Source organism: Medicago truncatula, chromosome 5 (genome assembly GCF_003473485.1).
Source record: "Medicago truncatula cultivar Jemalong A17 chromosome 5, MtrunA17r5.0-ANR, whole genome shotgun sequence".
Taxonomy (NCBI): Eukaryota; Viridiplantae; Streptophyta; class Magnoliopsida; order Fabales; family Fabaceae; genus Medicago; species Medicago truncatula.
In genome coordinates this window covers 19,103,681-19,122,111 of record NC_053046.1, presented here as the reverse complement: position 1 = coordinate 19,122,111, position 18,431 = coordinate 19,103,681, and the positions used below count along the sequence as shown (strand labels likewise).

Below are 18,431 nucleotides of genomic sequence, written 5' to 3'. Positions count from 1 at the left end.
TTGAAAAACAGAAATGTAAGCTTCACCAAATACAAGAGCTACTTCTTGTGTAAACCAGTTTTGGTAGTAGCAAGGTTCGACACTCGACTTCATTTTTCGGAAATGACAAACTAACCAATAAGATGATCAATGATTATATGAAACATCAATGATTGTGTTTAATCAACAGCACATAGACAACAGTGGTGAGAAAACCACACACATTTGAGGCCAAGAAATAACTAACATCACCACAAGTCCACAACAAATAAATAAATAAATAAAGTTTATAATTTAGGAGAATACGCAGAAGCAGCATGGCTGGGATACCAAAATTATTATATCCACCCAGTTCGTGCAACACGGAAGTAAAAATAGCAATTATAGCATAAATAGAAATTTATAATTGAAATTACTAACTTTGGAACCCTTGCCTCTGAATTGTGGAAGTTGTTAACTGCCTAAACCATTACCACTCCTCTCCAACAGTCTCGAAGAAAAACATAAGGATTAGGGTGTGGGAACCAGTGCAGACATCAAAGGTCACCCAGTAATTAGGTCAGAAATGCTGAAACAAATGCTAATCCAGAGCTTAATAGGTTATAAATTTAAGCGATATAATGAAGCATATGGCAATTTCCACCATAACATGTAAAATCAAATTAAGCCCATACTTAAGAGATAATGCAAGAAACATTCTACAAGTATTCACATAACAATAGTAATTTTGCACATAAACTTTTAGCATGTAAGACTTCTTTGTACAACAGTTAAACTTCACTTCAGGAAAACGAAAATTACAACTGACAAAAGAATAAAATTACTCTTAATTAGTAGATATGAAAATGACACAAAAAACTACACAAGAAATAAATCGTAAAAGTATGAAAACCTAAAAATAACAACGGAATTACCACATGGTAGAACTTTCAATCCAAAGGTTTTTTTTTTCCGATAAGTTGGATTAAACCACCAGAACTGACTGTAGGAGCAAGTCTTCATCTTACGAAGTTATTTCTCTAACCAATCTCTGGATTGTAGGGTATGCAAAGTACAATACTATGAATGATGGGATAGCAAAAATAATAGTGAGTAGGAAGTAAATGATTAAAATAACAATGCTGCAGGGAATTACAAAAAAGGCTATCAGAAGGAAAATGATGACCAATGGAAACTTGGATGTAAAGTGAAGGAAGAAATCCAGAGATTTATGAAGGGAAAAATAGTGTCTCTCTCTATCACTTCCACGAACAGCATTGTTAGATCCCAATTGTTCAGAACAATGACTACTTGAGGACCTACTGGGGCTACAACCAGTACCTTGACTTCCCAAAAGATTGACCTTAGGAGACCAAATTGGCTGGCTGTCCACAGAAGCAGAAACAGCCTTATGTCTATCACCATTTAGACTTTCAACCATCCAAAGAAGGAAGAAATTCTTGCGAGGAAATTTCATATTTCCCTTGTAGATGAACCGGAATGATAGTAGGTGGCACCATGGACAAGAAACGAAGAACGGAATCCTGATTTGTTGAGTAGGAAATTTCATCACAGCCCACTGAAGTCCTAGGACACAATTTTTACAAAGGGTGTGGCCACACCATAAGACATAAGGCACATTCTCAACTATATTGAAAGATTCCCAGCATATTGGGCATTCCAGCCCTTCATCTTTGCTCGCATTAGAGCAGACCTCATCATCTGAGCATTCTGCACAACTTAGGATTGGCTCTGTCGAGCTTCTTTTCATTCCAATGCTCGTAAGGGCATGTGATGCGAAATTCCACATCATTAAAGATGATAAGTTTACAATGCAACGGTAGAAATCACAGCAATATCAGTATATAAGCCATTGTCCAATAAAAGAATCACTTTGCTGTGAAACTGAGTCTCAGCTATTAGCTTCCCTTGTTGACCTCAACCTCAATAAAAATCTACAAAAAAAAAAAAACAATAACAAAGTCTTAATTTGTGTATGATTGCTCAAAATAAGTAGTAAAACAAGTAAATACAAAAAGGAAAACTAACAAAATTTTAACAACATTTGACATCCAAGACAAGTAGACTCACCACAAGTAGAACCATAAAATTTTATGTCAAAATTGAAAACCCACAAGTTTACATAACTTCTAAAGAACATCATTCATAAGAAAATATAAATATGGAACAAAAGTAATTCTGATGCATTTTGTTGGTAGTACTTTAAACACCATCCGAGAAGCACAATATGTATGAATATATGATTAAATAAATTCTGAAATTTGAATAACCCAGTCACAGAAAAACTGTTCATCACAAATTGCCACGTTATAGCCACTACAGAGCATCATGTCATATTCATAGCACAATGCCATAACAAGTGTTGTCATGGCGATTTGTTTAATTTCTAGTACGCTAAAGTGCTGCTATAACACCGCTATAGTCACTATTGAATAACACTTCTTAAAAAATAGAAAATTGAGGAACAATATCATTCAATTTGTTCAAACTCCGATACACTATAGCAGCTATTTGACAACACTGGCAATAACACAATGTAGTTCTAAAAATGACACAATAAATAAATAAGAAGGAAAAAACAGACAATTAAACCGCGCATAAAGAAACACAATTTATATCATGAATCACTGCATTACTTTGTTGCCCGTGTGATGTGTAACCATTAACCAACATAGGTAACTAGGTCCCATCAACATTAAAATAATGTAAAACCATATTAGGTGTTTATTTCTCTATAGCACCGACACTACCGATGGAAGTGTGTCTGACACGGGTCAATATCAGACACCCACACGTGTGATTACATTACATTCAATTATGTCGGTGTTAGTGCTTCATAGGTTTATGCTTTTTTAATTCAATTTAAAGGAGCACAATAAGGATAATTACATTACAATGTTTGATCTATAACATTTAACTCAACAAATTACCAATCTCATATCTAACACAATCTCAATAAATAAATAATCTCCAAATAACACCATAACCTAACTCCAATCTAAACTATAACAATCGATTAAAATAAAAACAAAAAAACTGAGATCAATATATGAAACTATAATAATTAGATTAACAAAACCTAACTTTCACAATTATCATAATATTCTTCCAAATAGGAAAATTAAAAACCTAGCTATGAAAAAACTTACCGTTAATTAAAATGAAGTGCATGATTTGAGAATGAATTGAAATTTGAAAGCGAATTAGGTTTGAAACTTTGCCATGGATTCGAAAATTGAACGAATCTGGAATGAAGCGAGAAAAGAGTAGAGATTTTCCTCTCTCTTCTTCACTCTCTATTTTTTTTTTCCCCTGAAGAAAAAGAATGAGTGATTTATTTATATGAAGGGAAAATGAGTGGAAACGATGTCGTTTTGGAGGATCGTTTAGTTAGTTTTGCTTTGGGTGTTAATAAGGTTGGCATAGCTTAATTTGAGACACAACAAACTAACTGTTAAACTTACGGTTAATTGTGCGTTTTATACGGAGTACTATTGTCAATGTTCTTTCATGACTATTGATTAGTAATAATGTTCATAAAATTATTTTTTTTGTTAGAAAGACAAATGTCAATCATGTTCTTAAATTCTTAATATCGTGTTTCCGTGAGGTTAGCTCAGGTGATAAGGACAATGCATAATATATTTGGAGTTCGAATCTCGGCCACCATGAAAAAAAATCTTAATATTGTTACTTAATAATTTGTTTTTAATGTTGCTACAAATTAATAAGTTTTTTTTTTTTTAAGAAAATCAATTTGTTTTTTTAATGTTGTTGCAAATTACTATAATCAATTAATTTTTTGAATAATTATTAATTTGTTTTTTATGAGCAAATTAATTATTATTAATTTGTTTTCCTTAAAAAATATTATTAATTGAGTTAGGATCTGTTGACATCAGATGTCGACTGATTCGCTGACACCAAATCTCAACCATCGATTTTATTTAATCAAAAGGCTCATATTTGCTTAACTAAATCTCACGTGGTCATCACTTCATCGGATTCTTGCTCGCCCTGTATGATTCATCAATCTTCATCTTTCTCATTTTCGTTATTGTTATTAATATTAGGGTTAATTATGTTTAAGGATCCTACAAATAAGCGAGCTTCCAACATTAATCCCTATTAAAATTATATTAAAATTTCCATAAAAAAAAAAGCTTAAAAAATCCTGAACTTTAATCCCAAGATGATACTGATCTAACACTTCCTACATCCTAAATATTAGGGAATGAAAAATTCATATAATCCCTTCCCTAAGGAAGCAATTCCCCATCTAGCAAGATATATATTTCCACATGGGAGAAAGCTTGTTACACAAGGCAACCTCGATGAGAGGAGAAGAACCATTTTTATGTTGTATCTAATGTGGTTTGGTTGTAGTTTAAACGTTCTGGTTGTAGTTTAAACAAATAATCCCCTCAAAAATAAAATTAAACAAATAAAAAATTCACTGAATCGAGAAGCGATTGTGAAAGAATTTGAAAGTGATTATGATGAATCCTAATTCCTTGAAAATGGCGACAATGAAGCAGTTGTAAGCCGATTTTGAATTCAATTGATTTGAGAAATGAAACACGTGAATGGATCGATCTGTCTGAAGTTATTGTGAAGAGGATGGATTCAATCGGTATGATAAGGATCTGCGAATAGTTCGATATGTGAGAGCAATTGTGACGTTGGATCGGCAAATTTTGATCGGTGTTCTAGATAAGTGATTGTGAAGTTCAATGGATCTACAACTGTGAAGTTCGAACAATGTTGTGGATGCAAATCGGTGAAGTTCGATGGTGAAGATGAAGAAAGAGTGAAGTTCAATGGTTCAAGTGAGAGTTCGTGTGAAGCTCGATGGGTGAATATGAGAATGAGTATAGTGAGAGTTCCACGGTGAAGAGAGTCAAGTTCCACGGTGAAAATGGGTGAGAATGTGTGACACTTAATGAATGAGATAAAATGAAAATAGAATAAAAGAAATTTTATTTTGACTATTGCTAGGTGTACTGGATGTAACATTTTTTTTCCTGACTTGTTACAATATCATTGGGTGTGTGTTTCAAATTACAATGGGTATGCTAGAATGATGGTGATCCACCGTGATTTTACAAAAACTATAAAGTATAACTTTTAAAAAATCACGATGGATTCTTGTGATTCTATCATACTCATTATAACCATTTTTCACTATGTTAGGATGATAACAAATTTTCACATGTTACAATGGCATTTGAAAAACATATGCTATACAAGGTAACAATTTTACCGTTGTTACATTGAAATTGTTACTAAATATCGTTGTTGTAGCAGTGAATTGAAAATGTAAATTAAAGTTATAGGATCCACACCCATTAGCAATATGCAACAATCTTATAAATAATTCTTCCATCTTAAAATAATAGATTATGTTTGATGAACCACCTTTATTTCCATCCACCCCTCATACCACCCTGATGTGGCATCATGTGCTTTGTTGGAAATTAATTTTATTTTAATTTATAAGTAAAAGAAAACAAAATTAAAAGAAAAGAAAATTTTAACAAGTCTTGCAACTCTGGCTGGTTTCGTCTCTCTCTCTCTCTCAATCCTTTCTTTCTTTCTCTTTCTCACCCGGTTGAATTTAAACAAAATTGGAGAAAATCCATATGCAAAATCAGTGTAAAGTTTGTGAATTTTGAAGGGAAATTAAGAATGGAGGAAATAGATAAAAGGTGTGAAATTTGAATGTGGAAATTGAAATGGAAATGAAAGGGGAAATTTGAGCTTGGATTGTGAATTGAGTTAGGGAAATTTGTTGGTAGATAAAGAGGAAGTTGTGGAAGAAATTAAGAAAGCTGAAGTTTGGACTGAAGACTTGGACTTGTATGACAGAAGAGGGAAGAAGGCGGTGGCTTTGGAGCCTTCGGCCACCTCCAACCACCCTTGTATGACAGAAGAGGGAAGAATGGTGGTGGTGACGGTCATATGACAACGAGAACGGGAGAGAGATATGATGGTGGTGACGGCGGTGGTGCGGTGGCGGCGGAGGAAGAAATATGGAAAGCGGTGGAGAGGAAAACATGCAGGGAGATGAGCCAGAGAATGAAAGAGAGAGAAGAGAGTGAGAAAGAGAAAGTTGCAAAGTGTTTCTGACAAAATTGCCCTTAAATTTTTATTGTTTGACAAAATTGTCCTCATGTAATTAATAAAAAAATGTCACATATGAGGATGTACATGATGGTTTGCCACATAAGTGTGTTTATGTATCACTTCTCTAAAATAATTGTCTTTTAACATTTTTTTTTATCTCACAATTAAAATATCAATACAACTTTTATTATTTAACTAAAGGCAAATACAGATAGATATTTCCATATAGGAATACATTACTACAGACCAAGTAACTAATCAAACTACTAAAGCTAAAGAAAAGATAAGAGAAAAGTGCAAAGTTTAGATATAAGTACTTATATATGCCCCTTATTTAATTCATAATTTATAACTGTTTAATTCAGTGAAAACTAAAATCAGTACTGTCACCAAAACCCTTGAACCATATAATTTCTAACCTAATTAATTAACATAGCCATATCCACCACTGAAGCGACTATCACGACCATCCCTACCATACCCTCCAAAACTTTGCTCATTACCGTAACCACTAGAACGCCCTCCATATCCATAGCCACCACTAGAACGGTTTTCTTCGCCATATCCACCAATACTCGAACGCCCTCCATCACCATATCCACCACCAGAACGCCCATATCCACTCTCATAACGGTCATTAGCGCCATAACCACCACCAGAACGGTCATCGGAACCATAACCACCACCAAAACGTCCACCTCCATACCCGCTCTCGTTATTATTCCCATAACCACCACCGGAACGACCATTAGAACCATAACCACCACCAGTAGCTCCACCAGAACGTCCACCTCCATAACCACTGTTAGATCGGTTATCAAGACCGTAACCACCACCTGTAGTACCACCACCATAACGTCCATAACCACTCTCATGATACTTATTATCCTTATTTCCATAATAACCACCATTTCCACCAAACCCACCACCAGAATAACCCTTTTTTCGTCCGGTAGGAACACCGGAGGAAGAGTCATGTTGACTTAGATAACCAGCGGCTTTGTCAACATACATGCCAACGCCCTTACTCTCATCAACAACACCAGTTGCACCTAAAATATTGGAAGCAGCAACCGCAACCTTGGCCTTGTTCACCTTGCCAGGTTCATGGTTGTAAACGGACTGTGCCGCGTCCGACAAGACCTTAGCAGAGGAAAAAAGCTCGGTACTCGAATGGTTCTGGCTGTGACGTTGTTCCTTCCCATGACCACCATAATAATTGTTGTTGTAGTTGTCCATAATTTTTAGTTGTGTATCAATATCAGAAATTAAAGAAGTGTTGTTATTGTAATGAGATTGCTTGCATATAGGAGAGGTGGTATTTGTAGGGAAGAGTATGCCTTAAAAAATATGTGAATATTGTGGTTGAAGTATATGCCTTAAGGTGGGTTGCGTCTTGTCTTTGTAGGAGCTTCTGATGCTATGCTTGTTTGCTTTGTGTGTTGACATGTCCAAATGTCTTAACTCGATGGAAAAATATCGAAATTGTTAGATGAGACGTCGTGGTTGAGGTTCGAATTGTGACTCTCCACTTATATGTATGAGGTTTTAATAATTATTATCAGGGGACTTCTACGGTACACCTCATAAATTGAGGTGTGCTCGTACTCCTACTTCAAAAATTTATAATTTAACGATTATTTTATGAAATAAAGAGTTATTCATCAATATATATATTTTAGAAAACATCATTTTACAAGAAAAAATATCATTTCATTGTTTATAAGAATTATATTAAATTTTTAACATTTTCTCATAAAAAAATAATCAATATTCTTTATTATATGTAACAAAAATTCAAAAAAAAAGTAAATTTTATTTCGTCGACGTTTTTGATAAATACGATTTAATTATTGTAATGTCAATGATAGAAACTAGTTCTTTTTCTTTAAAAAAACAATTCGTTTAATTATTAATTTAATAATTTAGTGTACCGGTACACTCAAATTGTTGGGTGTACCATAGAATTTGCTTTATTATCATTTCTTCTATTAAAAAATCTCATACAATACATAAGACCAAATGAATTTGTTACACGTACACGTAGGTCACTTTTACACACTAGATATTTCCCTTTAGTTAGACTGTTCTAAAACCAAAAGGGTGGTAAAGAAGTCTTCATCTACTTTTGTTGCGAATATAGTTAGAGGAGAATATATGAGTCATTTATTTATCTTCTTTGATTCGGTGGAGACCTGAATAAAAATAGGATATGGTTTCAAATCAACCTTCAAGTTGGCCACTACTATAAGTATAATATTGTAATCTTGTTGGATTTAAGTGTGTGATTAATTCTACATCAAAATCAATGTGATATAGATGTTGCATATATAATAGAGGTAGCCTATATTTTCAATGTTTTAATATTTTGGATGGAGATATGTCGTCTCCCTCTCATGAGGATTGGTGTATATTAGTTAGTTGGTACTTCTGATGTTAGCCCGGACTCCGTCAATAAGTGGCATCCAAGCTCCGATTTAGCTTGGTGAAGGAGCACAAATGGATCTTTGTCTTGGATCCTTGTATTAAAAGTCTTCTTGATGGTTCCATTCATAATAATTATGGTGAATGTATAGGATGTCGAAGACTCTCACACTTGAGAAGAAAATTGTTGCATTCAAGTGTGAGTAGATAGTCCAACATCTATTATGAATGAAATAATTAATCTATATAAGAGAAATGATCCCTATGATCAATATCTTACAATTTTGGATCAACATGGCGACTCTCTCGCTCTTATAGGCATGAAGCATTGACCCTTTATTATTCTTGACGCTCCTCGAACTCTCCCACAACTATAACATGGTTGTGATGGGTGGAGTCTAAAGCTTCATTTTTCTTTGAATAGTGAAACAATTTACAGTTTTTTACTATACAATGAAACAATTCGCTTAACCTAAAATCACATTTTTGAAAGTAAATGAATCGATTCATTCAATTGACTGAAATAATTCATTATTTTTCTCTAGACAGTGAACCAATTCACATTGATCATTGAAATGATTCACCTTTTGAAAAACAGTAAAAAAATCACAATTTTTAAAAGCAAATGAAAAGATTTACTCAAACAAAAACATGCACATTTCAAAAACACACACCTAGTGTATGAATGCAAGATTTTAAGATAAAGCAAGTTATATAAGATTGTGAAGACAAGATTAAGATAATGCATTTTTTTTTAGCTTTTCTATTGAGAGAAACTCCATATTTATTCACTGATACACTACATCCATCTTCTATCACATCCCACAAATCTTCATCTTGGGTTATGACAAAACTATATAATTTGGTTTTCCACCAAGAAAATTGTTCAGCGTCACCATTGAAAACATGATGTCTAGACAAAATGGAATGAGACTCAATTTTGGTTTCAGTGGTGGTGGACATGTTTTTCCCAACATCTTTTCACTAGCACTATTAAGTGTTAACATAAAGACCCTGCTCTGATGTTAGTTGAAGGTGAGAAAAACACAAAAAAAAATATGTTTGAATTATGTTGGTTTCTTTTCTATTTAGTAACTCTTTTTCAAAGTTAAGCACAATTCAAAGAGTAGAATGGAAAGAGTTAAGGGAAAGAGAATTGACCCAGGTATTTATCATAGGTCATCCCACAACTTGGGATTACGTCCAATCCCTTCACACTTGAGAATTTTTTTACTAGTAATCCAACCTGATTACAAAAACCACTAAGACACCTAGTCTTAAACTTCCTAACCTTAAACGAGGGTTGAAAAATAATAAATAAACATTGAATGCTCACACAAACTCTAAGATTAGTAAACTATATGAGTGCAATACAATTGAATTATAGGTTATGTTAACCCGTATACCGGAGACACTGGTTAAGAAAATTAAAAAAAAGAAAGTTTTAAAATGAAAACAACACTTTTTATGCTTTTGAAGAGTTGACAACACAAATTTCAATGTAAAACTTATTGCTTTTGAATCCTTAATCGGTGTCCCGGTGGCACCGGGGGACTCGTTAACATTATCCTTGAATTATATCTCTTTCGTAATTTATTTGATGTTTCTGGACATAGAAGGAATCCATTGACTCCAAGAGTAAGTCAAAAGACTTACTCCTAATCATAACCATTGATCTTCATATTAATTAATTGCTGTAATTAATTGCTATTAATCCATAGTGTTTGGTTGTTATACGCCTTCTTCTCCCTTTCAAGAAAATACTAAGATAAAATACTCCTTCTCAAACAATCCCGTACCAGTGAGCGTATGAACATTTTCTGTATACCTTTAATTAACATCCGGTGCCCTTTATGTTTATTATATGATCTATGGCTGTCAAAAACAAGGTTTATATCATCTTTATGAATAAAAAAAAAAATTAAAAAAAAACTGATTCAATTAACATCACAATCCTCTATCGGTTAGAATAAAAATTAGTCTTCAATCGGGTTCAATCAAAAAAATTCTTGTTGAGATAATGATAATCATGGTGGCTTACACTGTTTGTTTGAGATCTCTTTCGGCCGTGCACTCTCATCTCATGTGATGTTTAGGAGAAGGCGTATAAAAGGTTCAAGGATTAATGCAATAGATCACAACCTTTAATTACTATTAAAATCAAAGGGTTAAGATTTGGAGTAAGTCTTTAGACTTACTCTTGGAGTCAATTGATCTCTTCTCTTCTCGACAAGGTTGGTTAAGTATTATGTATGTTTAAGTTCACCAAAGCAAATTGAATTATTTTATGTGATTGATGCATAATTAAATAGCAAATAGTCATTTTAGTCTCATGCTCTGCATCTCCCAGTCACATAGGTCCCTGACTTAGGATTAAATACAAACAAGTCTCTGACTCTACATTTCCGTTATCACTTTAGTCCTTGTCGTTAAAACAATCTGTTAAGCGATGATGTGGCACGCTGACAAGGAGTATGACGTGTCACAGGGACAAAAGTGAAAGTAAAAAATAGTCACTTTGGTCCTGCATCAAAAATCAATGTCCTCAATTTATTGTTAGATCCCTGACTGTGTATACTTACTATCAGTTAGGTCCCTGAATCGAAAATCAATATCATCTACTTACTGTTAGGTCTCTGACTTTGTATACTTACTGTCAGTTAGGTCCCTGACAGTAAAAACGAAATTTAACTAAGATCCTTGACAAGTTTTTAGTTTAACATGCTATTTACCGACAACACTAAGGTATCTGTGTTAAATACCAAAATATTACTATAACACTTTGATAGGTCCGCAAGTGCACAAAAATATCAGATTTTAGTATAAAAGATGTCGAATCCCACAGAGACCAATGTCAAGTACTGTTATCTATTGTCACGTTGTTTATCTAAGGCGAAACAAATTATTTTGGTTGCAAAATTGGGAAAATAACTTGTTTTTAATTACTTTAAATGACGAGAGCGCGTAATGCAATTTGTGTCGACCATTGATGCTTGCTAAATTGCATTTTATTATTGTAAGGCTAAATTACCTTTTTGGTCCCTTAACTATTTAATTAGTATTGGTTTGGTCCCCTAACTAAAATTTGATTTATTTTGGTCCCTTAAATTTCTCTCTGTTACTACTTTTAGTCCTTTCCGTTAATTTTATTAATAAAAAGTTAGGGTTTATACAATCATCATCTGCATTCAACTTCTTCATCATCTTCCCCATCAACCTTCATCAACCTTATAAAAAAAAAACTCAGCAAAACAAATCAACATCTCTTCATCAATTCTTCATCATCATCATTTCTTCTTCTACAAATACAAATCCATAAACCCATTTTTGGATCCAATTTAAAAATTCAATCTAATCTATCATCATCACCACCACCAATCCTTCACAAAAACCCATTTTCAGATCTAAACTCATCATCATCATTCCTTAAAAAAAACATTTTCGGATCTAAACTCATCATCACCAATCCTTCATAAAAAACAAACTCATTGAAACAAAATAGCCACGACAACCACAACAAATCAAAAGGGCATGACACAGTGTTGATTCATAGCCTTAGAAATTCAATTCAAAAGAAAGGGCATGCAGCAATATGAAATTGTCGTTTGAATTAAAGCAAATAAGTGCAACAACAGTACAATTATAAATACTGGAAAGGCAGCATGGAAAGAGATAGAGTTTTAAAGAGATATGGTTCTGGAATTTGTATGGAAAGAGATATAGTTTTGGAATTTGTACGGAAAGGATATTGGGAAGAAGATGAGTTAGGTTATACATAGAAACATGATTTTCTTGTTTAAGGTTTTTGTTATGAAATTTGAATTTTTTGTTGTTTATGAAGTTCTGGGTTTGTGTATGAATTTTAAGAGTTTTTGGGTTTTTCCTTGCTGTTGTTGATGATGTTGTACAAACCCTAACGGTTCTTCTATTAAAACTAACAGAAAGGACGAAATATAGTAACGGTGATAAACTTAAAGGACCAAAATAAATCAATTTTTAGTTAGAGGACCAAACCGATACCAATTAAATAGTTAGAGGACCAAAAAGGTAATTAAGCTTTATTGTAACAAGACAATATTTTCGCGTGTAAAAAGAATTAAATTAAAGGGGTCGCCAGCTTTCACGTGTACGACACCAAATTTTGACTTTGTAATCTATTTGACCGCTTTCGCGTGTACGCCTTACAACTTCAAAACTCCATTTGAAAACTAATCAATTTACGCGCGAAAAGTTATTTTTAGTAAAAATATTAATTTAAAGGTACCGTCGGTTTTCGCGTGCCCGATACCGTATTTTAAACTCACAAGCGCCAGCTTTCGCATGTACGACCATAAGTTTAAAATAGTCTTTTTGAAAATTAGAAATTTCTAAATTAATTAAAGAAAATGCTTTAACTGTATTTCAAAATCAATTCCTAAAAATTCCATGATCAGATACAGATTTCACTCTTTCGATATGAAACCGGTGTCACTTTATTTCAACTTTCGCTGTAAATATTAATTGTTAAAAATCAGAATTTTCAGACTTAAAAACAATTTCTGTTACAGTTTCTAATCATACAACTTAACAGAGCACCATTGGTACGACATTCATCACATTCCGGACTCTGGAAATCTACTCGGACATGGTAATTATAATAAGCATGTTCTACGTGTAGATTATACGGTAGCAAAAAAAATTTGAAAACTTTGATTTCAATCAATTGTGAATTTATCTCTAATCTGTAAAAAGCTTGGTGTCTTCAACTGAGTTCTTCAGGTTTATTTATGGGGAAAAATCTGCTCTGAAGTGCTTCTGGTCATTTTCTCAGTAGTGGTTGCCTTTTACTTCCACTAACTTCTAACTTTTTAACCTTTTTCCCTTTTTTACCCTTTCTTTTCTTTTTTCGCCGAATCTCATCATTTTGACGCGCAAAGACTTTTAATCAACATATACCTGAAATAGACACACAATACCAGTATAAAATTGCAAAAATCTATAAAATCAAGATCAAAAAATGTGTAAGTCGAGCTAAAATAATATTGCATTTTACATGTTATCACACTTATAAAAATGATTCCATAGTTTAATAACAAATGTTTCCATAACATAGCTATTAAGTCATTAAGGTTAACCATAGAGTAATCAAAAGATTGCACCATATTTGGAATCTTTTGATTACTCTATGGTTGACCTTAATGACTTAATAGCTATGTTATGGAAACATTTGTTATTAAACTATGGAATCATTTTTATAAGTGTTATAATAATATTTTGGTATTTAGCACAGATACCTTAGTGTTGTCGGTAAATAGCGTGTTAAACTAACAACTTGTCAAAGATCTTAGTGAAATTTCCTTTTTACTGTCAGGAACTTAACTGACAGTAAGTATCACAGTCAGGGACCTAACAGTAAGTTGATGATATTGATTTTCGATTTAGGGACCTAACTGAAGTAAGTATACACAGTAGGGATCTAACAGTAAATTGAGGATATTGATTTTCGATTCAGAGAGCAAAGTCACCATTTTTTACTTTCACTTTAGTCCATATGACACGTCATACTCCTTGTTAGCGTGCCACATCATCACTTAACATATTTTTTTAATCGCAAGGACTAAAGTGATAACGGAAGTGTAGAGTCAGGAACTTATTTGTATTTAATCCTGAGTCAGAGACCTATGTGACAGCGAGGTGCAAAGTCAAGTTCTAAAGTAACTATTTGCTTCATAATTAAATTTGCCTTACAAAGCGAATTGTTTCGGACTTGTAGAAGCTGTAAAGCTAATTAGACATTAATGAATTTTTGTGAAAAAAGAAAACGAGAATTATGATTATTATTTTTTTTAAGGGAAGAATGATGAAATATAAATATTTAAAGTTTGAATTGTTAAGCAAGAGTATGGATAAGTTTACCGTTGATTTTGAAGAGAAATATTTATCTGAGGTGAATTCAAGAATTTTTTTATGCATGATAACTTCAGTGTAATACACGAAAGTCTCAATTTATATATAAAATATGTAATACAACGTGTTTGTATGACTCAGTTTTCTAAAGGAATTAATTTTTGAGATACATACAATTCATACATTTGAAGAGATGACTTCATTAAATTTAAGTAATTTAAGTATGTACTCTTATACTTTATCTTTTACATTAATTTTTTTTTTTAAGAAATCAAAATGAAATTAAATAACACACAGCAACATCCAAGCACAAGGTGTGCCTAGGATACCACTAAAAATTACAAGAGTTTAAGAACACAACAAACAGAGATTACACTAGTTAGTCAAACTCAAACAAGCAAAATGATCTGACCACCATCTCTGCGTACCATAAACAAACACAACCTTTTTAGCTTTCAGCCACCCCAAAGATAACAATTTAACCTTATTTAACAATTGAGGGACAATATTAATAGAATTATTGAAAAGACGGTTGTTACGTTCACTCCACAAAACCCAAGCACACAACAGCCAAATAAATTGCAAGAATGATCTTTTTGCTTTACCAACACCTGCCAAATGAGTAAACTGCACCAGATGATCTGTAATGATGTTAGGGTCCACTCCTGAAAAACCAATCCAATCACGCACCTGCTGCCACAAAGATGCAAATGTAGTACAAGATAAAAATAAATGACCAGCTGTCTCCACGTGACCACAACCAGAAACACAAGATATCATCCGCGGGGACAACACCACGAATCGCCAGATTAGCTTTCGTAGGTAATCGATCTCGGATAAGCCGCCACGTAAAAACTGAAACCTTCAAAGGAACCTGAGGATGCCACACTTTTACACTAATACTACGCCAATCCATTTTTTTTTTTTTTTGTCTTAAATGAAGTGTAATCCACTGAAATTAAACTCACACACAACTGTGATGTTCTGTATTCGAATTCAGGTCATGACGTTCGCCCTTACGATTTTAATATTTGTCAGTTTAACTAAGACTAGACCGCCAATCCAAATTCTATCAAAATATATTTCGATTTGTTTTATTTTTGTCTTTTTCTAGTTAGACCGTCAGAGAAAACTGAAACTATCTTTTTTTTAGCCGAAAACCAAAAATACCTTTGTTTAAATTAATAAATAATAATGCTATGAGCAAAAATGTTAACATCTCCTTTTCTGATTGAGAAAATGATAACATCTCTTTCATAGTGTCGATAGAATGACAACATACATAAGATATTATATTATTATATTACTCAAACACATCCAAAAATAAATAAACAAAAACCAATTATTGTCTTAGGAATGACAACATAGTGAAATCGTTACAGGACATGACTCTTTATGTCATCACCATATTTCATATTAAATGAAAAATCTTATTGTTCTATCTCATTACAACCAAATGTGTTGTCTTTCTCGTTAAAGTGTTTCATCCATTCTTATAAGAACCCATCTAGCATATGGTTCTATCTCAGAGGAGTGACACTGAGAACACAAGATTGATTAATCATATAATGTATTTGGTTGTTACTAGTTGATTTTGTGTTCTCAGGTCACCCCTTTGAGTCAACCTTGTTAACTGTGATTTTAATTTTTGATTGTAATTGCATTGTGATTATGAAATTTTTTATAGTAACACCTTTTCCTTTCCCACTGTATAAGTTTTTAGATTTCAGAAAATATTGCAGGTTGTTTGAAGGCAAATGTGAAAGGTATAAAAATAGCAATGATGTTACTCCTATACTTTATTTTTTTTACACTAAGATACTCCCTACTTTCCTTTGATTGGAAATAAAGAGAGACAAAAAGGTAAATTTAATTTCTCTTCTTATGTCAATCAAAGGGAGGTGTGGAGTAGAGGTGTAAAAAGTAAAGTATAAGAATAATGTCATTGTAAAGTTACATGTGGAAGAGGCCATTAGCACAATTTTAACAGCCCAATAGCACCATGATGTGAGCACTCCTAAACCCCCCTTTCCCCTTATTCATATTGTCTAAATATGTTCTTTTCATCTTAATTTTTCTGATTTTGTATATTTTGCATTATAATTGATTAATTGTATTTTGAGACTTAAATATAATTAGGGCCATTTTTGTATGGTCTTCATATTGCTAAAAGAATTAACATGAATTATGTTGTTTGTTACTCAGATTTTTTGACTGTTCAATCCAAGACTTATTGAAGCGTGATTGAAATGCGAAGTTGATTCACAACTTAAGAGAAGGTAATCATTGTAAATATTCAAAAATAAAATAAAATTGATTCATCTAAGGATGACAAATTTGTTCATTGTTGTGCTCCCCCGCCTGATCTCTCCTCTCTTGTAGTAGTTTTTTTGTTTTGGTTTTCTCTTTCTCTTTTTCCATTGTATCAAAAAAATGTGTAATTAAATTAAATCTTTATTACAATCAAGTCATATTTAATTAAATTATTTATCACATGTTTTTATAATTTTCTTTAACAGACAAAACTAACTCATTTTATTGATAATAAGGAGAATCGAGCAATGCTATGAAGGATGTTGATTACCTCCGAACAAATGTACGACACAAAGTTGGGATGGGAGGATAAAATACTTCAAGATGGAAAGATGATATCTCCAAACTCATTGTAAGGAATACTAGAAAGAGAGATGACATCCACAACGGGCTTGCAATCCAATTTGAACACATCAATTTGCATATTTCTTGCAATCGCCACTTTGATAGCTTTTAGAAGACAAACATCTTTTTCTTCTATGAAGGGGCACTGCTCCATGGAGTCTCTAAAACACACATCATACTCCAGTAATTGAATTGCTTTTGAAAGAGGCACAATCAACGTTACACTTAATAATGCCAATTTTAATTTATGTTTATGTAAAGGGACATCTACTTTTAATTCTTTTTTTTAAATCTTCTACACATGTATCAGTACCATACTCATTGACAAGTGTAATTTTATGTGTGGTTCTTTTTTCTTCTTTCTGTTACTTGTGGTTATTGGAAGGCATGTACTAGTGAAACCCCTTGTAAGAAAAAAAATTCAAGTTAATGGCAATGATAGGATTTTTAAGTGTGGCACAAAGAAAAGGAAGTCTAAACAGACACTATTTTTTTATTTTTTTATTTTAAATTGGAACGAAGTCACTTTGTAAAGATCCTCTCCATTTATAAAAATAAATGGAAGATGCGATTTGGAAGGAGATAGACAAAAAAAATAAAATGATAGGTCTTATTATTAAGTGGGTCTCACCATCATTAATTATTTTTTGTTTTTTTATGTCTTTATATATCTTTTTAAAGGAAACAAATGGAAAAAATTATAAATGGAGAGGATCCTATCTCGAAGTCACTCTACCAAGTCTCCAATGAAATGCGCAACAGCTTAGCTCCATGGTCGAAGTTCTCCTTTTGCTCTATGGAATAGCAAATTGTTGAAGCAACTACTGGACCTACTAACCATTCATCCATTGTTGAATCTTCAAAGTCGCGTAGCCATTTCATGTGATTTGATGGACTTTAGGAGGTTTTAGATTATATATTCTGATAAAGACATTCAAATTATATAATTTGAACGAAGCTATTTTCAAAACTAAATAGGATGTATGAGAAGAAAGTAGGGTGTGAAAAAATAGTCAAAAAAAATTAAATTTAGATTGAACTAAGATGACATATTGAGTTTCTTGATGACTCACTTTTCAATATTTCGATGTAATTTTCGAAAAAAGTAATTTTATTTAAAACTTTAACAATTATTATTTAATTTAAAATTATTTAAAAATGCATAACCGTATGAAAAAAATATAAATTTTGGTATAACTTTTGAAATATTAAAGATCATAAATTATTATTTTGGTTTTTTTTTTTTTTTTGCATTAACCTTCGTTTTCAAGGGGAAAAGAATCTTAGTAACTCGGAGTTCGATCGTGAGGTAAGGATAACCTAGCAAGAAATTGTTCCACCAGAAATCGAATTCTCCT

The 18,431-nt window shown here is 32.7% G+C and overlaps 2 protein-coding genes and 1 long non-coding RNA gene across 3 annotated transcripts; 1 reads left to right on the top strand and 2 right to left on the bottom strand.

The window, feature by feature from the left end:
* Positions 1-631: 631 nt before the first annotated feature.
* On the bottom strand, positions 632-3,337 carry LOC11420138 (uncharacterized). The gene is made up of 2 exons (XM_003613960.4): positions 3,129-3,337; positions 632-1,913 (listed from the first exon to the last, which is right to left on the bottom strand). Exon 2 carries the CDS (start codon positions 1,769-1,771, stop codon positions 983-985), a length of 789 nt encoding a protein of 262 aa, XP_003614008.2. The 5' UTR covers positions 1,772-1,913; positions 3,129-3,337; the 3' UTR covers positions 632-982.
* Positions 3,338-6,528: 3,191 nt separating this feature from the next.
* On the bottom strand, positions 6,529-7,344 carry LOC11411477 (TATA-binding protein-associated factor 2N). Its single transcript, XM_003613958.3, has one exon. It carries the CDS (start codon positions 7,342-7,344, stop codon positions 6,529-6,531), a length of 816 nt encoding a protein of 271 aa, XP_003614006.1.
* An 8,432-nt stretch (positions 7,345-15,776) lies between these two features.
* LOC112421698 (uncharacterized) lies at positions 15,777-17,541 on the top strand. The gene is made up of 3 exons (XR_003011907.2): positions 15,777-16,422; positions 16,621-16,694; positions 16,965-17,541. It is a non-coding gene; the product is annotated as an uncharacterized lncRNA (long non-coding RNA).
* Positions 17,542-18,431: the final 890 nt, after the last annotated feature.

Excerpts from the sequence above, each read along its gene's own strand:
- LOC11420138 (XM_003613960.4), bottom strand. The coding sequence starts at position 1,771 with ATGATGTGGAATTTCGCATCACATGCCCTTACGAGCATTGGAATGAAA.
- LOC11411477 (XM_003613958.3), bottom strand. The coding sequence starts at position 7,344 with ATGGACAACTACAACAACAATTATTATGGTGGTCATGGGAAGGAACAA.